The following is a 24,961-nucleotide window of genomic DNA, read 5'->3' as shown; positions in this document are numbered from 1 at the left end:
GAAAGGGCCCATTTCTGTGCTGTATAACACTATTTGCAGCAACAGCAATTTTGCTTACTGTTACACGGAGATGGGGGTGGGTGGATGCAAAGTATAAAGCACAGTGCAGAGGGTCATTCTCTCCCCCCATTATTGAGACGAGACACTACTGGATGGCAAACTATAAACCTGAGGTCATCCAAACCTCTGCTGCTGTGTCCCAGTTCACACGGAACTGCTCGCTCGAACCAAAGATCTCTTTGGCTCGAACTACATGCTCGCGGAGGCAGGCCTACAAATGATATCTTAGAAGCTATTAAATCGTTCATCCTTGTCCTCAAATCCCTTCCTGGCTTTGCCCGTCTCTGTAATCTACTCCCTCCCAAACCCCTCTGAAATCTATACACTCCTCCAAAAGTGATGTTCCAATGGTTGAAGGGTCCCGACTGTCTGTCTGTCCATTCACTCCGCAGATGCTGCCTGACCCGCTGAGTTACTCCAGCACTTCGTGTCCTATTTCTTTTGCTGGTTTGTTTTGAGTTGCTTTGTGGAGCCGCGAACTCTCGCCTTGTGCAATGTAGCAACGTTTGTAGCAATGTAGCCACCAATGAGTGCAGGGTTTATTTGGAAAGGACTGTCTTCCGGTTGCAATTGCAGTATCGCGCGGTGTAATTGGTCTGAAACCGAGACAGATGCAGAGAGAGACTGCAGATGAAAGATCCAGGAGTCGGTGCATACCAAAGATCTTGGAGCGGTGCATGCAAGAAACTGCAGCAACAATGCAGTGCGAGTCCCTCTCGTTGCAGTCGCCCATCACTGCCTTGCAGTTTGTGGGAGATTTTATCCTCTCAGGTAACCATTCAAGTGTTCTGCACTTTAAACAATCTGAATGCAATAATTCATTTAATCTCTTTCATCGAACAAACGGTCCAGTCTTATTCTAAAGATAAACACAAAATGCTGGAGTAACTCAGCGGGACGCTGAGTTACTCCAGCATTTTGTGTCTATCTTCGGTTTAAACCAGCATCTGCAGTTCCTTCCTTCCTACAGACTTATTTTAACCAAAGATACTTTAACCCTGTTTGGAAGGGCTGCTTGCTCTAATGACACTATAAACAGAATGATGTTAGTTTAAACAAAGTTTGTTTGAACAAAGTTACAATGGGCAGCGTTTTCAAGTCAGAAAGTTGTGGTAATGCCTTATTGTCACGTGTACTCTGAGCACAATCGTCATACAAGCACAAGTAATACAAAGAAAATGACCACCGTGCGGAATATACAGTATTTATAGTTACAGAGAAAGTGCAAATAAAATAAAATGCAAGGGCCATAATGAGGTAGGTTGGGAGATTGGATTGTACTCTAGTAATGGGAGGTCCATTCAGTAATCTGTGGGAAGAAGTTGTTCCTGAATCTGGTAGCACATGCTTTCAAACTTTTGTATCTTCTGCCCGATGGGAGAGGGGAGAGGGGAGAAGGGGGAACATCTAGGGTGTAAATGTGATTTATGTTGGTTACTCTAGGGTGGCAACGTGAAGTGTTGATGAAGGAGAGGCTGGTTTGTGTGATGCTCTACATCCACAACTGTCTGCAATTTCTACTCCAGATACTTGAGTGTATTAATATCCCGTTAATATAAAATGTTATATAATCATTATTATGCTGCCGAGTTGGAGGTGCTCTCTGTTTGCCCAAGGCCTTTGCTAATGTCTCACGGGGAAAAAATAGAAACCGTGGCACGTTGAGTGCTTCTCGGTGTCGAAAACAATATTCGTATGTCAACCATTCCAGAGAATCCAAGATCATCTAGTCGTTTTTCTCTATTGGAGACACAAGATGCTGGAATCTGGAGCAAACAACAACCTGTTAGAGGAACGTAGCAAGTCTGGCAGCACCTGTTGAGGAAAATGCACAAATGTTGTTTTGGGTCCAGACCCTTCATTTAGATCGAAGTTGGCTGAAGGGACCAAATACCATATTTGACAGGGTTTATACAGGAAGAACTGCGGCCTGCAGGGCGAGAGCCGCCGAGCCGGCCACTGGTCGGAGAACCCGGCAGACCGTGGCCTGCAGGGAGAGAGCTGCGGAGCCCGCCCCAGCTCATCCCCGAAGACCAGAGGGACTGGAAGGATGTAGTCAATGATGATGACAACGATGGACGTGACGGGCGAGGAGCGAGGCAGGTAGGAGAGGAGAGGGAACCCGGGGTTTGGCCTCTCATGCCCTTGAAGTCGGCCACAGGAGGTGCCCCCGAGGCACAAAGGTGGACGGGCGAGGAGAGGGACGTGGCATCCAAGGTAGGCGATGGTTGGATGCCCTGCAGCAGCCTGGGGCTCGCCTGGAACAGAAGAACTAGAGCGTGGACTGGACTTTGAAAATGATGTCAAAACACGGTGCCACTTGCATGCAGGCTCAGTAGACTATATCTGTACACTTGCTAATCGAGACTGTGCTGAGGTATGGCTATACAGTGCTAGATCGTTACAAATACAATACAAAAACCGTTATACAGAAGGAGTGGATCAGACCACTTCTGACGCCATGTTAACAAGCACCAGACACAGTATATGATTCAGATACATCTTTAATCTGCACTGAAACTTAACAGCATTAAGGACGGTTGGTTGTCAGTACATCCTAGCTGCTCAGACTGGCAGTGCCGGGAACGAGTGTTAGTATATGTGTTATAGTGGGGTGGAGTTAGTGATGCTGGCTTATGTGTGATTGGTTCACATGCATCATTAATCTACATATATGTTTAGGTTTATTATTGTCACATGCACCAAGGCACAGTGGAAAACTTGGTTTTGCATGCCATCCATACAGATCAAATATGCCATATATGGATTGATGATAATACTAAACTAGGTGGGATTGTGAGGTTATATTCTTGGAAGGATATTTGGTTCCTTCAAGGAGATGTAGACTGGTGGTAAGAACAAGACAGTGGTATGAGTCGGTGGTAATAACAAGACAGATGGAATATAATGTAAGATCATCCGTTTTATTGCAGTTAAGTAGAGTATTTCTCACATGAGGAGAGATTGGTTAGTGTGCACAAGTCAAAAACGTCGCACATATGCAGCAAGCGGTTCCAGGGGGTAATTAGCCTTTTGCAAAAGGGTTTGATTACAGTAAGGTAGACGTTCTGGAATTGTCTCATTGGGCTTTAAGACTAGGCATGGGAAATTTATTCTCCTTTTATAAGAAATTGAGGTGCTTGCCTTAGGGAGAATGCAAGGAATAGTCACTAGGCAGTACAGTGGCGCAGCGGTAGAACTATTGCCTTACAGCGCCAAAGACTCGGATTCGATCCTGACTACGGGTGCTGTCTTTATGGAGTTTGTACATTCTCCCTGCGATGGTGTAGGTTTTCTCAGGATGCTCTGATTTTGTCCCACATTCCAAAGACCTACATGTTTGTAGGTTAAAGAGCAACTCAGCAGGCCAGGCAGTATCTCTGTGGAGAAAAAGGATGGGTCTGTTTTGGGTTGGGACCTTTTTTCAGACCCGAAACGTCACCCATCCTGTATTGAAAGAGTTAATCGCTATTAGCTAGGGTTACCTTGCATGATGGGATACTTGGCCATTTCTGTATTCTTACTTAAATGCTTACGCCGCTTTAAAACTACTGACAGAGGAAATATACTGTTGACTCATGTAGTTGAAAATTGAAATACTGCTGGTGCCTCGTATGGGGGTAACTGAACAAATACTGCACTCGTGTGGATGTGAGCGGAACTTGCAATCCTTGGACGAACCACCAAACAGAATATGCCTGGGATAATCAAGGCACAGAACGGCAGTTGACTGAACTGACGTAGATCACCGCTCCTCCGAAGATAAGAAAACAGTCACTGTCACAGAAAATGGATGTCAGCAGTTGTTTCTTGTAAATATTCCTCGGCAGTAGTTTTTGGAAGACTGACTAAGGCATTTACTTGACTTTTAAGTGTATACTAGACCAAGTGCAGACCCGTTGGGTCTGTTTCCCCAACGGCGTTTGCGGGGGGGGGGGGGGGGGGGGCTGCGGCATCACACTCACATTAACCACCCCCCACATAGTTGGGAGGAGGGGGGGTGAGAAGAGGGGAGGGATGGGAGAGGAAGAGCAGGAAACGGGACAGCTTTGGGAGAGAAAGGAGAGCAGGGTAGGGGGTGAGAGAGGGGGATGGGGAGAGAGATGTGGGGGAGGGGGGGGGATGGGGAGTGAGGGTAGGAGGGAGGGAGGGGGAGAAGGGTGGGGGGAGAGAGGGGAAAGAGTGGGGCGGGAGAGGAGTGGGAAGGGGAGAGGTGGAAGAGTGGGGAGGGAGGAGGAGAGGGTAGGGGGAGTGATGAAAGAGGGACAGAGGGGTAGAAGGAAGGGGAGGGTGGAGAGAGGGAAGGGGGTGGGGTAGAGGGAAGGGGGGTGGGAGAGAGGGATGGGTGGGAGAGGGAGAGGGGTGAAGAGAGGGAAACATAGAAATTAAGTGCAGGAGTAGGCCATTCGGCCCTTCGAGCATGCACCACCATTCAATATAATAATAATAATAAATTTTATTTATGGGCGCCTTTCAAGAGTCTCAAGGACAACTTACAAAAATTGAGCATGTAGAGGAAAAACATGTAAGGGGAATGAAATAAATAGTAGAGACATGACTAGTACACAAAGTAAAGACAGAATTCAATACAAAACACAGTATGAGGCAATTAATGCACAGATGAAAAGGGACGGGGACGTGGGGCGAAGGATAGGCAGAGGTGAAGAGATGGGTCTTGAGGCGGGACTGGAAGACGGTAAGGGACACGGAATTGCGAATCAGTTGGGGGAGGGAGTTCCAGAGCCTGGGAGCTGCCCTGGAGAAGGCTCTGTCCCCAAAACTGCAGAGGTTGGACTTGTGGATGGAGAGGAGACCGGCTGATGTGGATCTGAGGGACCATGAGGGTTGGTAGGGGGAGAGGAGGTCAGTGAGATATGGGGGGGCCAGATGGTGGAGGGCTTTGTAGGTGGGGACCAGGATTTTGTAGGTGATCCGGTGGGAGATGGGAAGCCAGTGAAGTTGTTTGAGGACTGGAGTGATGTGATGCCAGGATTTGGTGTGGGTGATGAGTCGGGCGGCTGCGTTCTGGACCAGTTGGAGTCGGTTGATGTAGGTGGAGCTGATGCCAAGGAGAAGTGAGTTGCAATAGTCCAGTCGGGAGGAGATGAAGGCATGGATGAGTCTTTCAGCAGCGGGAGGTGTGAGAGAGGGTCTGAGTTTGGCGATGTTGCGGAGATGAAAGAAGGAGGTTTTAATGACATGGCGGATGTGAGGCTCAAGGGAGAGGGTGGAATCAAAGATCACGCCAAGGTTGCGGGCCTGGGGAGATGGGGAGACAGTGGTGCCGTCGATGGTGAGAGTGGGGTTATTGATTTTGCTGAGTGTGGCTTTGGAGCCTATGAGGAGGAATTCTGTCTTATCGCTGTTGAGTTTGAGGAAATTATGTTGCATCCAGGTTTTTATAGCTGATAAACAGGAGTTGATATGGGAGAGGGGGGGGTTGTGGGGGGATTTGGTGCCAAGGTAAATCTGGGTGTCATCAGCGTAACAGTGGAAGTCCAGATTGAAGTGGCGGAGTATCTGACCAAGGGGGAGGATGTAGATGATGAAGAGGAGGGGGCCGAGTACGGAGCCTTGGGGAACATCTTGAGTGACTGCGGCTATAGCAGAGGTGTGGTTGTGGAGAGAGATGAAGTGGGATCTGTTGGAAAGGTAGGAACGGAGCCAGCTGAGTGCAGAGCCTTCAATGCCGAGGTCTTTGAGTCTGGTGAGCAGGATGTTATGGTTCACTGTATCGAAGGCTGCGCTCAGGTCGAGGATGTTGAGGGAACCAGTGTCAGCAGAGGTGAGGAGGTCGTTGAGGACTTTGAGGAGAGCAGTTTCTGTGCTATGGAGGGGGCGAAAGCCAGATTGGAGGGGTTCAAGTAGGTTATACGCAAGGAGGTGGGAATGAACTTGCGACGCAACGATACGCTCCAGGGTTTTTGAAAGAAAGGGGAGGTTTGAGATTGGGCGGTAGTTAATGAGAGAGGAGGGATCAAGACCAGGTTTCTTTAAGATTGGTGTAACGGCAGCAGTTTTGAAAGCGGAGGGGACAATTCCTTGGGACAATGAGGAGTTGAAGAGATTAGTGAGGTAGGGGCAGAGAACGGGGAGGCAGGACTTCAACAGGGGAGTGGGGAGAGGGTCGAGGGAGCAGGTAGTGGGTTTGGAAGAGCTGATGAGTTTGGAGATTTCAATAGGGGTGACCAGGTCAAACTGGGAGAGGAAGCAGTGTAGAGGAGGGGTAAGGAGGTCAGTGGAGATGTTGAAAGGAGGGGCCTTGGTAGGTGGTGGAGTAGATGCTGGGGAGTCGGGTACAGGGGATAAAGATTGATGGTGCTGATTTTATCAGCGAAAAAGTGGAGGAATGAGTTGCAGAGAACCGGAGAAGGATTTGATAAAAATGTGTACATAAACACGACGAAATGTAATCATTCTATCCAGTCTTTATTCATATGAAAGTACTAACATCCCAGGAATCAGTCTGGTGAACCTTCTCTGTACTCCCTCTATGGCAAGAATGTCTTTGAGCATTGGGCATTGTGACATCACACAATGGAACGTTCACCATGGGCTGGGGCTCCTGCAAAGGCATATGTAAATGAATCCATTCCGATTGGACATCTGTGAGCATCAGGCATTGTGACATCACACGATGGAACGTTCACCAGGGGCTGGGGCTGCTTCTATGGGTGAGAAGCCAGTTTATTTTTGAAATATTGGGGGGGGGGGGCGAGAAGGATTTGATTAAAAACATGTACTTAAACACGACGAAATGTAATGAGGAGCGGATACTTAGAAAGAAAAGTGAAATCTCTACCGAAATGGAAAAGATGTCGGCGATTCTGCGTCTGGTTTCGGAGTTGCATGGAATTAAAGGAAGAAAGGCGGCCGGCAGCCGACCATGTAAATGGATCCATTCCGATTGGACATCTGCGAGTATTGGGCATTGTGACATCACACGATGGAACAAATCAAAAGGCAGAAAGGCAGCCGGACGGCAGGCGGCAGCCACAGACTTTTATATAATAGATAGATAGATAGTTAGATAAGAAATTGTGAAACACTATCTTTGAGTGGCTGCTCAGGGAGCATTGAGTATATTGGTATACTCTCTGTACTAGTCCCCGCCACACCCGTCATGACGAAATGAGTAAAGCTTGGCATGGTTTACCTTTAACCCTTTGTGTTATTGTCGGTATTAAAAAGTGGACTTTATCAGTATGTCCAGAGTTACTCAAGCATTTTGTGTCAACCTTTGGCATAAACTGTGGTTTGTAATCATGTTTTGTCTTTCCCCTAACTGGTTAACAAGCAACAAAAAGCTTTTCACTGTACCTCGGTGCACGTGACACTAAACTAGCATCTGCAGTTTCTTGCTTCGACATGTTTGTAGGTTAATTGGCTTCTGTAAATTGTCCCTAGTGTGTAGGATAGTGCTGGTGTATGGGGTGATCGCTGGTAGGTGTGGACTTGGTGGGATGAAGGGCCTGTTTCCACGCTGTATCTGTAAAGTATTTGCCAGTTGATTTGTTGCCTTCTCTGTTGACAGGTGAAGGTGCCGGAGTCTCGCTCCACTTCTTGAACTCAACGAGCGGCCGCGTCGAGAAACGCATTGGCGACGTGCTGAAGAACTACCGCGTCCACGGCATCGAGACACGAGGCGGCAGCGGCGGGTCGGAGCCCACCGTGCTGGCAGTGTACGGCGGGAAGGGAGTGGCCGTGATCGAGCTGGACGCTGGGGGCGAGGAGCCGGAGCTGCGGCGGGTGGGACCGCTGTACGAGCTCCACGACTGGATCTGGGACCTGCGGTGGCTGCGGGCTGATGAGCAGCCTGCCGGGCACTTGGCCCTGGCACTCGGGCACAACTCGGTGGTACTGTGTGACTACTGGTCACAGAGGAGCCTGCGGGAGGTCCACTGCGAGGAGAAGTGCATCCTCTACTCTGCCCACTTTGTGGGAGGCTGCTGGGACGAGCTGGTGCTGGTGTCGGGCACCGTTTTCAATCAGCTGGTGCTGTGGCAGATGGAAGGGCCACTGGACCTGCAGGGCAGGGTGCGGGCGGGCAGGAGGATCAGTGGCCACAGCGGGGTCATCTTCAGCATCGACTACAGGCAGGAGAGTGGCGTGCTGGCCTCGGCCTCGGACGACAGGAGTGTGGGACTGTGGAGGGTCGGGGATCTCGGCCGGGGAGCGGAGGGAGAGACGCAGTGCCTGCTGCGGATGTACGGCCACCAGTCCAGGGTGTGGCGGGTGTGGCTGCTGGAGGACTTTGTGGTCAGCGCCGGCGAAGACTCCGCCTGTCTGCTGTGGACTTACAGCGGGGAGGTGGCGCGCAGCTTTCGGGGGCACCGAGGCAGCCTGAGAGCGCTGGCGGTCAGTGAAGACCAGCAACGGGTGGCAACAGGAGGCGAGGACTCAGCCATCAGGCTGTGGAAGATCGGGGACGAGGAGCCAGAGGATGTGACCGTAATTCGACTCCAGTTGGGCGATGCCGAGGGTGTGGGCAGCCCTAAGGCATTGGCATCGGTCGACCCGACCCTAGTGTTGGTCATGACTGATTCTGGCGGCGTCTACAGTTGCTGCCTGGTCTCTGGCAGGTGGAAGCTCCTGTTGGAAGACCAGGCCTACCGATCCTACGGCCTGCTCTCCGCCGCTGCGCTGCCAAGTGGCTCGGTTCTCTGCGCCTTGGGTAATATCCAAGGCTGCCTCAAGATCTTCCCAGTTTTCCGTCCGGAGCTGGCAGTGGAGCGGCGGGAGCACCGGGGGAAGGTGCATAGTCTGAGCTGGGCCTCGCTGGACGGGCAAGGCCCGGACCAGTGCAACCTGTTCTCCTCTGGGCCCGAGGGGGAGATGTTGTGGTGGGAGGTGAGCTGGGCCCAGGACAGGCTGAGCTGGGTGGGCAGAGGGCGTTTCCTCCTGCCCGCCTGCAAGCACCGGTGGCACACCTGTGCCGCCTTCGCGCCGGGCTTGCCCTACCTGGCGTGCGGCGACCGCCGGGGCTCGCTGCTGCTCTACTCGACCGACGAAGGCCCGGAGCCCGTCTCCGAGCTGCCGGGGCTGCACGGCAAGTCGGGGGTGACCTCGGTGCTGTTCCACGGCGGCTTGTTGCACAGCAGCGGGCGGGACGGCTTCTGCCGCCAACTGAGGGTGGAGGCTGGGCGGCTGGGCCTACTGCGGTGCCAGCGGGCCTGCGGCTGGGTGGAGCGCCTGCTGCCCTTGGAGCCCAGCGACCACGATGGACCCCTCCTAGGCATCGGGTTCCGAGCTGCCGACTTCGTGGCCTGGGGGCTGGAGTCGGAGCAGCGGCCCGTATTACGAGTGCCCTGTGGCGGCGGGCACCGCTCCTGGTGCTTCAGCGGCTCGGTATCCCCCGCCGGCCTCGGCCTCTTCGCCTACATCAAGTCGGGCGGAGTCTACGCCTGCCAGTGGCGGGGGAGGAGGGAGGCCGGGGCGATGGTGAAGGAGGGGGCGCACGGCCGGGACATCACCAGTGTCAGGCTGCTGGGCAGGCTTGAGGCCTACACCAGCGTGCTGGCAACCGCCAGCGAGGACACCTCTGTCAACGTGCTGGCCCTCCACACGGCATCGGGCCGGCTGACCAAGCTGGCCGACATCTCCGACCACCTCTCCAGCGTCAGGGCCATGGCCGTGGTCAGAGGCCCAGGCCCCTCGGCCTTGCTCTTCACCGCCGGAGGCCGGGCCCAGCTACGGTGCAGCCGCCTGCTCTTCGGGCCCGAGGACACCAACAGCGGCCTGAGGTGCCGGGTGGAGCAGTTGGGATCCCACAGGCTGTCTGAGGATTGGGAGCGGAGGAAGAACCGACACAGGATGCTGAAGATGGACCCAGAGACCAGGTAAATCTTTCTTCTCCTCTCTGTTGGCCTCTACTTTGGATGCGCTCAAAGTCATGCAGTATGTTGCAGCAGTCCCACCATGTTTTTTGCACTAATACTATATCGGACGGTGATGTTATTTCTTTGGGCGCACAGCGGCGCAGTGGTAAAGTCCATGTGATGGGAGCAGAATTAGGCCATTCAGCCCATCAATTCTACTCAGCCTGTCAATCATAGCTGATCTACCTCTCCATCCTAACTCCATTTTCCTGCCTATAATCCCTGACACCTGTACTAATCAATAATCTATCAATCTCTGCTGTAGAAATATCCATTGACTCAGCCGCCTACAGCCTTCTGTGGCAATAAATTCCACAGATTCACCACCATCTGACTAAAGAAATTCCTCCTCAGCTACTTCCTAAAGGAACGTCCTCTAATTTTGAGGCTATAACTTCTGGCCCTAGACTCCTAATAGTGGAAACATCCTCTCCTCATCCACCCTATCCATGCCTTTCACTACTCGTCCAGTTGCTGCCTTACAGTGCCAGAGACCCGAGTTCGATCTTGACTACCGGTGCTGTCTTTATGGAGTTTGTACGCTCTCCCCGTGACCGCGTGTGATTCCTCCTCTGGGAAGTGCATGCCAAGATTTGCCGCGCTCCTGTGCCATTTTGGGTGGGTTTTGAACCAGTCTCTACAGTTAATGGATTTGTGGGATATCCTGCCTGCTCTGTCACCTTTCACATCTCTCCTTTAGGTACATGTCCATTGTGGTGGTGGACGGCGGGATGGATTCTGAAGGGAACCCTCACTCCTCATGGCATTACCTGGCGGCAGCTTGCAGTGACGGAGCCGTGAGGTGAGCCGTCTCTTCATCAGGGCAAAACCCACAGTGCTGGAGAAACTCAGCGGGTCAGGCAGCATCCATGGAGCTACTGGGCAAGTGACATCTGAGTTAGGAGCCTATTTCAGACTTCTGAAGAAGTGTATGAGCTCCTCCAGCACTATTGCGTTTTGTAACTGCAGTCACTTGTGTCTCCTCTTTAACTGGGCACCTCATTTACATTATAATGGGCCTCTGCAGATTGCCCCTAACGTGTAGCTGGTGGATGCAAAAGAGGGCCAAAGGGCCTGTTCCCACACTGCATCTTTAAAGTACATCTCTGACAGGACGAGACCAAATGGATAAATGTAGCAGTCAGAGAGAGAGAGAGAGAGAGAGAGAGAGTTCTCCTATGCTGCTAATAACAGTGCTGTTGGCCACAACCCATCAGGATGAGCTGTACTAATAGCAATTCAACTGATGTTGTCGAACCATTACTGCATCCTGCTATTTGTCCCGTTGTCCCTTTGATAAAGTTCCCCCTCCAGCTCCCTATGCAATCTTCTGTTCTCCCTCCACAGACCTGCATAATTTCCATGTGGAATATTTAGTCTTTTGAAAATTAATTTCAAATATGCTACCATTTAATTAAAAAAAAAACAGTTTCTCCTCCATTGCCCTCTTGTGTTATTGCTGGGAAGGAGATTCAGTGACTATACAGTGGACATTACGGTAGCAATGGTCCGTCTAAGGCAGCTCCCGGGTCCGATCCTGAGCTCAAGATGATCAGTGAGTTTGCACGTTCTCCCTGTAACCCGCATCTCCCACATCCCAAAGACGAGCAGGTTTGTAGGTTAATTGCCTCTGTAAAATTGGCCCCAGTGTGTAGGGAGTGGATGACAAAGTGGGATAACATAGAACTAGTGTGAACGGTTGATCGATACTCGGCATGGATTCCGTGGGCCAAAAGGCCCGTTTCCATGCTGTACCTCCAAACTTAAATATAAAGTGTGTGGATAGAAGTCTGTCTAATATCCTGCCCACACATAAATGGTTTGTCTAAAGCTTATTAATGTGTCCTTAACTGAAAAGGCAGTCGAGAGCCAGGCCATCTTGCTGATCCGTTCCATTTGTAACGTTTAGTGCAATTGTTTTTGCTGCGTAGACTCTTTATCATCGACGAGAGTGAGAAGAAAATCCTGCTGCTTGCCGAGTCCTTCTACCACCAGCGGTGTGTGCTGAAGCTGCAAACGTTCACACACCAGCCGGCCTCCGGAAGCCAGTGAGTGTCTTATTGGAGAGTTTAGATGCTTAGTTTAGTTTAACTTGGTTTATTATTATTGTCAAGTGTGAAAAGCTTTATTGTTGTGTACTATCAAATCAGTGGAAATGTTACAAATGACTAGTGGCAGCACAGTGGCACAGCGGTAGAGTTGCTGCTTCATAGCAACAGAGACCCGGGTTGGATCCAGGCTGCGGGTGTTGTCTGTATGGCGTTTGTACATTCTCCCTGTGACCGTGTGGGTTTTCTCTGGGCGCACTAGTTTCTTCTCGCACTCCAAAGACGTACAGGTTTGTAGGTTAATTGGCTTTGGTAAAATCGTAAATTATCCCTGTAGGATAAGGGGTGATTATTGGTCGGTGCCGGCTCAGTGGGCTGAAGGGCCTGTTTTCACGCTGCATCTCCAAAGTCTAAAATCTAAAGATTACAATCAAGCCATCCACAGTTTACAAATACAGGATGAAGGGAATAACATTTAGTTCAAGATAAAGTCTAGTAAAGTCCAATTCAAGATAGTTTGTAGGTTTCCAATCGGGTAGATGATTGTTCAGATCCCCTCTCTGGTTGGTAATAGGCTGGTTAGTTGCCTGATAACAACTTTGGCCCAAAATGTCTGTGCTGAACTTGTAGCCTAGATAAACAAATCCGTGCAATCCATATCCCCCCCAATTCCCAGCATTTCCATGTGCCCATCTAAAAGCCTCATAAACGTCACCATCATTTCTACCTCCTCCACTACCCATGGCAGCGTGTTCCAGGCACTCACCACCCTCTGTGTAAAACTCGCCCCATACATCTCCTTTAAACTTTGCCCCTCACACCTTAAAACGATGTTTTCTAGTCTTTGACATTTTCCACAATGAGAAAAAGGTTGTGACTGTCTATCCTTCTTCTGTTTCTCTCCCTGCCACATTGTAAGCTGAAGGGCCTGTTCATGTGCTGTACACTTCCAAGCCCTACCTTCCAACGGCATTCCTTCAATCCCCCTCTCTGTAACTTCCAATGCTCTTCTCTCTCACCTCCTTTCTCATTATGTCTCAGTTGAACACCTTACTCACACAGGTTTGCAGAAGAATATTTATTGCTTTTTATTTGATTTGATTCAATTTATTGTTATTGCACTTTTCAGTGCAACGAAATGGTTTAGCCTGCAGTCATAACATAGAATAAATAACAAACACTCAACACAGTTTAAGTCCCAAAGTCATTGTCTCTTCCCTCCTTGCTCTCCCTCTGCGCTGAGGCAATCCAAGCCTCCGATGTTGTGACCCCACCGGGTGAATAGGTAAGTCCCGCGGATGAATCCGTGCTCCGCATTTATTTTGGCAAAGCTGTTAGTACGTGACCGGGAATTGGTATTCATAAGTTGGAACAAGTAAATCACATGCTGTCTCGTTGCCTGTAGGGTGGTGTTCCTGTGCAGCGCTGCCACAGATGGAAGGATTGCACTTTGGAACATCTCGGGGATAATTGAGACGGCCAAAGGTGCAGATATTCGCCAGGAGAGAACTCGCCAACCTTTGGGTACGTCCCGCAGAGCTCGGTAAAGCTCCAGGCCCTTGGCAGAGTGTCACACTGGCCTTGCTACATTACGCCTGATCCAGGCCTTTACGACACACAGCTCAGCAAAGCCTCAGTCCATGACATGATACATAGAACAGTACAGCACAGGAACAGTCCCTTCGGCCCACAATGTCCGTGCCGAACATGATGCTAGGATAAACTAATCTCCTCCGCTTGCACAGATGGTTACGTAAGCAGACAGATAAGAAAGTCACTACTGCAGATGTTGAAGTTATTTGCTTCATTTTAAGATCTCACCAGTGTTAATGCACAGATTGTGGAATGGGAGGCTGCAAACATTATTTCATAATCTCAGGATGTGCCATAGTGATTTGCAGCCAACAAACTACAAGTCCACCATCAATTTTCCGGCACCTTTGGTTCCAGAGCCATTCTGGATTATCCGTTTTGACGGACTAACAGAGGTCACGGCTTCTGAGAGGAGGCCAACTGTACCGGAACAGTCCGCCTGGGCCGCTGAAGGACCCAGATAGTCGGCTTCAGAAGGCAGCTGTGGCAATCGATCTGCCGGAGTTCCAGTGGCCTGGGCGCGGGGGGCATATTCCACCTGCTGATTGGCCGCGGAAGTCCCGCTTAGGTAGGGATCTGGCACTTCACACGGCCTAGGCGGCACATTACATGGCACACGTGACAATTATAAGCTAAACAATGTTTCTCTCTCTGTGATTGCTGCCCGACCTGCTGAGTATTTCCAGCATTTTCTAGTTTTATTTTTTTAATGAGACAGAGGCCAAGGTACACAATAGGCACAATGGCAGGTTACAGTCAGAGAACCTAGACCAGTGCAGCACAGGAACAGGTCCTTTGGCCCAACGTGGAGAGCTGGATGGTACTTGTGTATAGTTTTGCTTTTTAATTTAGAGATACAGCGCGGAAACAATCCCTTCAGCCCACCGACTCGGCACTGACCACCAATCCCCGTACAGACTAGGGACAATTTACTATTTCTAACAAAGCCAAATTAACCTACAAACCTCTACGTCTTTGGAGTGTGGGAGGAAACCGGAGCACCAAGAGGTCACAGTGAGTATGTACAAACTCCATACAGACAACACCCGTAGTCAGGATTGAACCCGGCTCTCTAACGCTGTAAGGCAGCGGCTCCACTGCTGTGCCACCATGCTGCCCCATTGTCTTTCTGCTGACTGGATAGCTTGCAACAAAAACCTTTTTCACTGTACCTTGTTACACATGACAAAAATAAACTAAACTATAGAAACATCGAAAATAGGTGCAGAGGAGGCCATTCGGCCCTTCGAGCCAGCACCGCCATTCATTGTGGTCATGGCTGATCGTCCCCTATTAATAACCCGTGCCTGCCTTCTCCCCATATCCCTTGATTCCACTAGCCCCGAGAGCTCTATCTAACTCTTTCTTAAATCCACCCAGTGACTTGGCCTCCACTGCCCTCTGTGGCAGGGAATTCCACAAATTCACAACTCTCTTGGTGAAAACGTTTTTTCTCACCTCCGTCTTAAATGGCTACCCCTTTATTCTAAAGAATGTTGACTGCGACTCTTCCTGTGTTTCTTGCAGAGCTGGGAACTCCCTGCCTGGTGTTTGTGGCCCATCAGTGCGGCGTGAACGGGCTGGACGTCAGGTCCCTGGACGATGGACGATTCCTCCTGGCCAGCGGTGGTGATGACAACGCTGTCCGTATCTGGGTGATCTGCATTACTCCATGGGCGGGGTCTGACGGCCCGCTGTCCCCCAGCTCGAGCGAACGGCAGGAGGAGGCGGGAAGCGGGAGCCGCGAAGATCGAGGGGACGAGGCTGCCGAGGACTCGAGGGGCTGGAGTAATCTGGGGGTGGTGGCCGACTGCTGGAGCTTGGACGGCGGACTTGCCCTGCGGGTGCTGAAGGGGCCCAGCGCGGAGAGCGCCCACGCAGCCCACGTGACCGGCCTGAGGTTCCTGAGCTCGCGGATGCTGGTCTCTGCCTCCATCGACCAGCGACTGAACCATTGGGCCCTGAGCAGCCGCTGCCTGACACTGATACACAGCAGGTGGTGCCAGGTGGCTGATATCGCCGAGCTCGAGAGCTGGGAGGGGCACCCCGCGGGCACACACCTCTTCGCCCTCTGTGGTGACGGCCTGCAAGTCCTGAAGAGCTGGCAAACGGGAACTGACGGCCCGGCCCCAGAGACAGACAGCACAGACGCCAGAGGTCCGAGATAAAATGCTTAATGCTTAACATGCAGCAGGTCGGGCAGAATCTGCGGGGAAGGGAACAGAGCTGACAATTCTGAATGCTACAAGGCACTAGTGATTAACCAGCGCCCCAAGTACCAAAAAAAATACTGCTGATGCTGGACATCAGAAATAATGACAGAAGATGCTGGAAAGTCTCAGCAGGTCAGGCAGCTTGTGCTAAATCCATTACCGATTTAACAGTTTGTGTGTAATGTATGCTGCTCTCAATATTCAGTGTGCGGTATATTGGGCCAAACGTGGGCAAGTGGGATTAGTTTCTTTGGGGTATCTTGGACGAGTTGGGCTGTAGGTCCTGTTTATATGCTGTATGATTCTACCCATTTATCCAGTGGTCAACTATTAAAGGAGGTGTGCTGGTTAGTTTAAAGCTCAATTTGGTGACCTATCACATGGGTCCTCGCTCCATGCTGGTAGGTGTTCCTCACTAGCCTCTTTCCATCCTCGCCCCTACCAGAATAGGGCTGCACATTGGCGCAACGGTAGAGTTGCTGCCTTGCAGAACCAGAGATCCGGGTTCGATCCTGACTACGGGTGCTGCCTGTATGGAGTTTGCACGTTGTCCCTGTGACCGTGTGGGTTTTCTCCGGATGCTCTGCTTTCCTCTCGCATCCCAGGTGTGCAGGTTTGTGGGTTAATTGGCTTCTGTAAATTGTCCCTAGTGTATAGGATAGAAATAATATCACGGGTTATAGTTGAGCTCGGTGGACCGAAGGGCCTATTTCCATGCTATAACTCTAAACTAAACTAAACTAATATCCTCTAGCCCATCCCCTTCCACTCGGCAGCTATTGAACTGCCCATTAAATCACTCTCTTCGATATTTCCTCTCTACCTTTTGTGGTTTTATTATTGCAACTTCTTCCCATTGTGACTGGATTTATTTTTGACCTTGTCTTTGTAGCCACTGCTTTGATCCCTTGGTCATAGACACTTCATCATAGAACTGTACAGCATGGAACTAGGTCCTTTGGCCCGCTGAGCAAATTGGCATATTGGACAAGACCCATTTGCCTGTATTTCATCCAAATCTCTCTAAACCCAATCCATATTATCTATCCAAATGTCTTATAAAGTCACAATTTTATCTGCCTCTAAAACCTCCTCTGGCAGCTTCTTCCAGACATGTACTACCCTGTGAGTGAAAAGGTTTCCCCCTGAGATCCCTCTTAAATATCTTCCCCTCTTACCTTAATCCTATGCACTTTAGTTTCAGAATCCTCTACCTTAGGAGAAAGACTGTGAGTTTTCACTTTATCCATATCCCTCATGATCTCGTACACCTCAAGTCCATAACATCCTAGTGGATCTCTTCTACACCATTTCCAGCTTAATGACTTTCTTCCTTTAGATGAGTGACCAGAATTGCAAACAATATAAGTGTGGTCTTTGTTTTAGTTCTTAGTTTTAGAGATACAGCGTGGAAACAGGCCCTTTTAGCTCACCGAGTCCATGCCGAGCAACGATCACCAGTTCACGCCAGTTCTATCCTATATACTGGGGACAATTCACAGAAGTCAATTAACCTACAAACCGACATGTCTTTGGGATGTTACAGGAGCACCCGGAGAAAACCCACGTGGTCACAGGGAGAAAGTGCAAACTCCGTACAGACAGCGCCCAACGCTGTAAGGCAGCAACTCTACCGCTGCGCCAACATGCCGCCAGCATGGCACAGAAATAGCCCAGTCTCTGCTCGTATGCCAGGGCTGGGGCCAGTTAGCTAAGCCCAGTCTGGGCGACGGTGCAGCACTTTTACAACATCTGTTGGCTGTAAAGTACTTTAAAAACTTCAAGAATTGCTCTGTTGGCATTTTAACCCTGGGTTACTTGCAGAAAACGGCAGGCGATTTTTCATTTGGAAAGTGATTGATTGATTCCTCAACATTACTTAACAGACAAGTGTTTACACGTGGAAGGGCTCTTATAAAATATTTAATGTTGAATGTTATCATGACAACAATTAAGAAGTGTCGAGACAATCACTTAAATTGCCCAGCCGCTGTAGGTCATGAGCGGCACGGTGCTGCAGCGGTAGAGTTGCTGCCTTGCAGTGCTAGAGACCCGGGTTTGATCCTGACTACAGGTGCTGTCTGTACAGAGTTAGTGCGCTCTCCCTGGAACCACGTGGGTTTTCTCCAGGTGCTCCGGTTTCCTCCCACATTCCAATGAGGTGCGGGTTTGTAGGTTAATTGGTTTCTGTAAATTGTCTCTCCTGTAGAATAGTGTCAGTGTGTGGGGTGATCGATCGCAGGTCGGCGCGGACTCGGTGGGCCAAAGGGCCTGTTTCTGCAATGTATCTCTAAAAGCTAAAGTAAGGCCAAGTGCTGGTAAATGTGGTTAATAGGAATTGGTTGGCATAGATGTGGTGAATGGCCGGTATCCCTTCTGAATGACTATGAAGATGTGTAAATGACTCCTTGTGCAAGAAATTATTACTACTACTACTTGTACTTCAACTGGTTTTATATGGAAAATAAGGAAACATTGTGCCTTCATATAATCAACACATACACACATGGTACAAATTATTAGAGATGCAGGATCATGTATTAATATTTTACTGTTTGCCAGGTGGGCTTTCTGTCTGGAGTGTCATGAATGTTTAATGCCACCCTGCTCGTCAATATTGTAGCCAGCTCCTGCTCCAGCTCTGAATGACAGCTGTTCACTCCGCACCTGGCTGCCTCTGTCTGTGCAGCCTGGTGACTCAGTATTATGACCCTGTTGTGCAGGTAAACCTAGGAGACAAATGCAAGAGCTGCAAACAGGACGATGGTAATCATCACAATCGCGTGGGACGTGATGTCGGCTGTGAGTAAGAAATATAATGTCGAGGGTCCGCTGGTGATTTTGAAGAAAAGAATGCAATCTCCCTGACTAGGTATGTTTAGGATTGTGGACTGTATCAACTTCATTTCCATCTGCAGGAATAAATACATGAAGAGACAGTCGGATACTGGATGTCCAGTTTAATTTTATTCAGTTTAACTCAAACTCGTGTACGGAGGTACAGTGCAAAGCCTTTTTGTTGTTGCGTACTATCCAGCCAGCAGAAAGACAATACATGATACCAATCAGCCATACAGAATAAAGAGTTTAGTGCAAGATAAAGTCCGATTAAAGAGTCCGAGGGTCTCCAATGAGGTAGATGGGAGGTCAGGGCCGCTCTCTGGTTGGTGATAGAATGTTTCAGTTGCCTGATAACAGCTGGGAAGGAACTGGTACTGAATCTGGAGGTGTGTGTTTTCAAATTTCTGTACCTCTTGCCCGATTGGAGAGTGGAGAAGAGGGGGAATGCTATTGATTCTCGAGGTTCTGAACACCGCTTGTCACTTGATGTCCTGCGGAGGAAAGAAGGGTGAGGATTGTGGTTGGGTTGGTCATGGCATTGGGCAGTGCCTTGGTTACTGTGGGTTGAACGTTGAGCCCCAGCTCAGAATAAGGGGGACTCAGCCGGTCAGGAAGCATCTCTGAAGAACGTGGATGGGTGATGTTTCGGGTTGGGATCCTTCTTCAGGCTGATAGGTAATGTTTCTCTTTAGTCACTCATCCAAGCCAAACTGGGTAAGGGTGCTAGTTATAGGGAACCAGCATGTTTTTTTCATAGCAAATCTGGTAGTTAATAAGATTAGCGGGTTTTTTTAAGTCCAGATTCTTTTCAGAATTTAAATTGAACTCAGAGGGTGGTGGGTATATGGAACGAACTGTCAAAGCAGGTAGATGAGGCAGGTACTATAATGACATTTACAAGTTATTTGGACAGATGCATGAATACGAATGGTCTTTAGCGGGAATGGGCTAAATGCAGGTAGGTGGCACTAGCATAGAAGGGGCATCTTGCTTTGCATAGGCAAGTTGGGCCGAAGGGCCTGTTCCCGGGTTCGAAGACTATACGACTCTAGTAGTATCATGGTGAGATTTGAGGAAGGATCTCTAGATAGTAACCTGATAATGTAATGGCTGCATCAATTACTGCAATTAGGCCATCTTCTTTTCTCCCCTACATATCTTGACGTTTTTTTCCTTTTTTCAGTTATTTGCATGCTTTTTTGCAAAGTTACCGTTGTATTTGTTTAAGTGATTCTCTCAGGCTATGTATTCTAGGCCAATATCCCACCGGTGAACACTAGTTCTAATTTCCCATCTGGCCCTGCGAACTTCCTGGCAATGGGGAGTATTATTCGTATAAACCCACTGGTTTCAAAAGACATTCATTAAATTCCTTATGGTTGTCCACCGTGAGAACAATTCCAGCTTTCCTAGTTTTTCCTGTGTCATCGAAATCCCCTGTTCCTCTTGCTAAACTTTGAGTAAATCTCTACAGAAGCTAATCTTCACTCTCAACCTTGCTGGATTGTGTGCCGGAATTGGGCACAACGTTTCTCTCTCTGGGAAATAAGGCAACTGATAAATAAACGCGTATTAACAATGATCATCAACAGAGAGGATTACGTTAACGTCCTATAAAAAGTTTAGAGTAGTTTATTGCCATGTGTACCGAGGTTCAGTGAAAGGCTTTTTGTTGCGTGCTAACCAGTCAGCGGAAAGACTGTACATGATTACAGTTGAGCCGTCCACAGTGCACAGAAACATGAATAAAGTAATAATGTTTAGTGCATGATAAAGTCCATTAAAATCGGATTAAAGATAAACAGAGGATCTTCAATGAGGTAGATAGAAGCTCAGGACCACTCTCTAGTTGTTGGTAGGATGGTTCAGTCGCCTGATAACAGCTGGGAAGAAACTGTAATATCTCTGTAATGAGAGAGGGTGGAACTCGGGGAAAGTTGCAATAACTGTGATACGGCACTAAGCTGCAGTGTGACGAGTTCCTGGCATAGGTACCGGTCGTTCTGCTATAACACGACTGGTTTTTCTAAGAAACCTCGTTATTGAGTTATAAAAATTGATTTATAAAAAATAATTGTGTCAATGAGGAAAAGAAAGTTGGGGCTAAAAAGTTTCAGACTCGCAATAACAAAGTTATTTTTCCGACAGAATTCTTTAAAAGGTCCTTTTAATAGCTTTAAGTTTCTTTGTTACTGCAAGCTATGAACATTAAAGGCCGTTTGTTACATTGTTTAATAGAGTATCATTTTAAAAGTGTGGATAAAGTGATTATTTGTCAATGTTAATGGCCACTCATGGTGAAACTGACAGATTGTTTTCTTAAAAAGTAATGGTGTGTGATTACTATAGGGAGATTTTATCGCCCATACACCGTTTACATCCAAGAGGGTTTTTTCTGATTGCTTATTTCCAAAGTAACTTTTAAGTGGTTCTCTAATTGCCGACTGTAAAGACGTTACCCAATTTATCAATCGCCATCTATGTCCAATTTGTGTTGTGGAAACACGCTTTATAGCAGGACATCATCCTCCGATATTAAGAGGTGCTCAATGAGAATTGATATGTTGGTGTTAATTTTCCAAAATTCCCTAGTTTAGGCAAAGGTTCCGTAAAAATTGCAACTGTACTTTAATCAAAAAGCGAGTCACAAAGCGTAATGATGTTGGTAGTTTAGAGATACAGCGCAGAAACAGGCCTATCGGCCCACTTAGTCCGTGATCCCTGTACACTAGCCCTATCCTACACTCAAGGGACAATTTACAATTTTTACCAAAGTCAATTAACCTACAAACCTGCATGTCTTTGGAATGTGGGAGGAAACCGGAGCATCTGGGGAAAACCCACGTGGTTACGGGAAGAGAATACAAATTCCATAGACAGTACCCGTAGTCAGGATCAAACCCGGGTGTCTGGTGCTGTAAGGCAGCAACTCTACCACTGCGCCCCCCCTAAAGTAGAAGTTAATATTAAAGATGTTACTGGAAAGCATGTTGAAAAATTAAAGGTAATTGGACAAAGTCAACATACCCGTGTAAGAAGAATAACATTTATTCAGTTTATAGCCACCTACCTGTAGTCCTAGATGAAGTTCATGGGTTGAGGAGAATCTCTACCCTTTGCATTATATTGCTTTCCTGTTTGGTGTCTCTGTCAGGCAGGAAATTACCACAGGAAGAAATGGATCGATGTTACCCACAAAAACTGGAGAGAGGCGTCTTGCCTTCCATTGATAAAAACAAAGCTACTGATTTTGGTAAGAGTGAATAAAAAAAAAAAAATGTTTGCAATGTCTGAACACAGGGGAAAATAAAACAAGACAGTTCCATTTTATTTTGTGCAAACGATCCATACCACTACTTTCTGCTCTTCCGTTGTCTCTGTGACCAATGTTTTAATGGTCCTTTATTGTCACATGTACCTAGGTGCAGTACTATTCCTTTTTTTGCATAGAGTGGTGTTAAAATCCTACTATACATGGCATGATCACACTTAAGTACAAGAGTGTAAGAATATTAGATTACACTGAGACCAGGAGATCTTCCAAAAAATGAGGACAATGTCCACTATATGATGTGTTCCACATTTCTTTTTCTCTATATGGAAGTGTGTCGTCTAGCGCCCCCAATCCACATTGCTTACTTTAGACTTTTTCACTCAGAGGATGGTGTTCTGTGCTCTATTTTGTGTTCTAGATCACAGCATTTCTATATGTGCCACATTTTTTCCCAATTGATAGAAAAATAGTGTGGAAACAAGTCCTTCGGCCCAGCAAGTTTACGCCGACCACCAATCACCCGTACACACTGGTTCAGTTACCCACTTTCGCATCCACTCCCTATACACACTAGGGGCAATTTACAGAGGCCAATTGACCTACAAACCCGCACGTCTTTGGGATGTGGGAGGATGCTGCGGCACTTGTTTTTATTTCATTCATTTTCATTTATTCGTTCACTTTACTCTGTCAGATCCAGTCCCTTGGAAGAAACAACCGGTGAAACCACCTCCACGATCAGCACCGGGTAAAAAGGTGGGCAGAGGGGACATCACACCGTGGGTGGGGGATTCGCCCCTGGACTCTCTGTTTGGTGCCATTCCACAGTCACTGGAACTGCACCACACTCACGCTGGGTCTCGCTGCTGTCTGCTCTGCAGCGATTCCATTGATCCCAAGGAAGAGAGCAAAATTGGTGGAAGTGGGCAGGTAGGAATGGGAAGCAGTGGTCCCAAGGAGGTCGAGGCACGGCTGACTCAGAGAAGTGGGAGGGAAGACCAGAGTCGCAGGAAGCCCTTCGGCAAAGTGCGGGCAGGTGGGAAGCTGCCTCCGGTCCAGAGCATCTCCAACCTCAACTTCAGCCGCAACTTCACCTTCTCTTTCTTCCAGCTGCCTCCGCACCAACTGCAGCGTTACCAAGCTCGCAGCACCCACGTGAGATGAAGTATCTTCTCCACCAGTCCTACATGCTGAACTGCAGCAAAGGAGTTCTGCTACAGCTACAAGGAAACAAGATGCAATGATCAATGAATAACCATCCACCCTTAAATGAACAGACCCAAGAGGAAGGTAGTTGAATGGGGTTTCCTGTGCTGCTTGATCAGAATTTCCATCCACACGGTAAACATTCTCTCCATCACCAACACGGCTTGGTTGAACCATCTATAAAATGCCTCACCCACATTACTCCCACAGCAGCTGCCAAACCCATGGCTTTTACCATCAAGGACAAGGCTGGCAGGTGATTGGGAATTGCCACCTACTGGTTCCCCTCCAAGCTGAACACAATCTTGATTTGGAAATAAGTTACTCTTCCTTCTGATCTGAAATGTCACATCCATGTCCTCCAGAGATGCTGCCTGACTCGCTGAATTACTCCAGCACTTTGTGTTCTACGCAAGATTTCAGCTTCAGCAGCTCCTCATGTCTCTCTGTTCCATCATCATTGGGTTTAAGCCTTGGAATTCTTTACCAAAAAACACTGTTGGTGAAATGTTGTAGTTTGGGACAATTTGTGTCTTGCCACTGTTGACCATGCCCTGAAAACTGTAATTAAGATGTGATATATAGTAAAGAGGGCAGATCTCTGGTGGCTGAGGTTTAAAATTCAATTCTGAGACTTGAACACATAGCTTCCGCTCATAAGTGTAGTACTAAATGAGCACTATTTATAGATGAAATGTTCAACTGATTTTCCATCCTCTTTCTTGAATGAACACCAAGGAGTCTGTCCTGGTACCTTGCTTATATTTAATCCTTATTCATTATTTTAGAATTAAATGCAAGTCACGAAACCAAGGTGAACTGAGTGGTGTCCATTCAAGAAAGAGAATGAGGAATCATCATCTGGCCTTGTTGTGATGCAGTTTGTGAGAGAATTGCTGTTCGCAAATTCGATGCCACGATTTCTACATTATCAGCTATGCCCATCTTTCCAAAGCACTTAATGTAATAAAAATGAACTGCAGATGCTAATGTATACCAAAGATAGAGACAGAATGCTGGACTCACTTAGTGGATCAGGCAGCATCTCTGGAGATGTTTTGGGTGAGGACCCTTCTTCAGTCTGAAGAAGGGTTCCGACCCGAAAAGTCACATTCCTTTCCTCCAGAGATGCTGCCTGATCCGCTGAGTTACTCCAGCATTTTGTGTCTACTTTTCCAAAGCACTTCAATCGGCAGAAAAGTGTTTTGTGACACCCAAGGCTGTGAAAGCTGCCATGAGAACTGTGCAAATCTTTTTCCTGCTTGCCTGAAACCGAAGCATAAATTTTAAAGGCATTTAATGTGGCACTAAAATATTAAAGCCCTTACCCCAGGGTTCCGCGCCCACCATGACTTGGAGCGCTTCTACCGTCGTCTCCGCCTCACAGCGCACTTCCATGGGAAGGAGTCCTCGCCCCCCAATGATGACCCCTTTTCCCGTCTCCAACTCACCCCCTCCTCGTGGAACCCCTCTCATAAAGTCCCGGCTCTGGAACTCTTTATCCAGAACTGCCGCCGCGACGTCAACCGCCTCAACTGTCTCACTCTAATCTTTCCCCCTCTGAACGCACTGCCATTGAATCACTCCGCAAAAACCCAGATTGGGTCATCAAACCAGCCGACAAGGGAGGTGCCGTGGTAGTCTGGCGCATCGATCTCTACAAAGCTGAGGCCACGCGCCAACTCTCGGACACCTCCTCCTACTTACCCTTGGACCATGACCCCACTGACGAGCACCAGGCCACCATCTCTAGCACCATCACCGACTTCATCAATTCCCACGCCCTGCCCGACCAAGCTTCCAACCTCATCGTTCCCCAGCCCCGCACGGCCCGTTTTTACCTTCTCC

At 48.6% G+C, this 24,961-nt stretch overlaps 1 protein-coding gene across 2 annotated transcripts in view; it reads left to right on the top strand.

The window, feature by feature from the left end:
* The first annotated feature begins 674 nt into the window (after positions 1-674).
* The window catches only part of wdr6 (WD repeat domain 6), a 26,252-nt gene continuing 1,965 nt past the window's right edge, over positions 675-24,961 (top strand). The window contains exons 1-9 of one of the 2 annotated variants that reach the window (XM_033037001.1): positions 675-831; positions 7,595-9,899; positions 10,639-10,740; positions 11,870-11,986; positions 13,392-13,510; positions 15,107-15,924; positions 18,516-18,664; positions 21,788-21,886; positions 22,602-24,447. In XM_033037001.1, the coding sequence (XP_032892892.1) occupies positions 738-831; positions 7,595-9,899; positions 10,639-10,740; positions 11,870-11,986; positions 13,392-13,510; positions 15,107-15,747 (3,378 nt within the window). In that variant the 5' untranslated portion in view covers positions 675-737 and the 3' untranslated portion in view covers positions 15,748-15,924; positions 18,516-18,664; positions 21,788-21,886; positions 22,602-24,447. The remainder of the gene's footprint in view (positions 832-7,594; positions 9,900-10,638; positions 10,741-11,869; positions 11,987-13,391; positions 13,511-15,106; positions 15,925-18,515; positions 18,665-21,787; positions 21,887-22,601; positions 24,448-24,961) is intronic. The other variant, XM_033037002.1, reaches the window with a different exon arrangement.

This window comes from Amblyraja radiata, chromosome 18 (genome assembly GCF_010909765.2).
Source record: "Amblyraja radiata isolate CabotCenter1 chromosome 18, sAmbRad1.1.pri, whole genome shotgun sequence".
NCBI classification, from domain to species: Eukaryota; Metazoa; Chordata; class Chondrichthyes; order Rajiformes; family Rajidae; genus Amblyraja; species Amblyraja radiata.
Note: the sequence above shows the minus strand (reverse complement) of the source record. Positions and strands in the feature narration are given on the sequence as shown.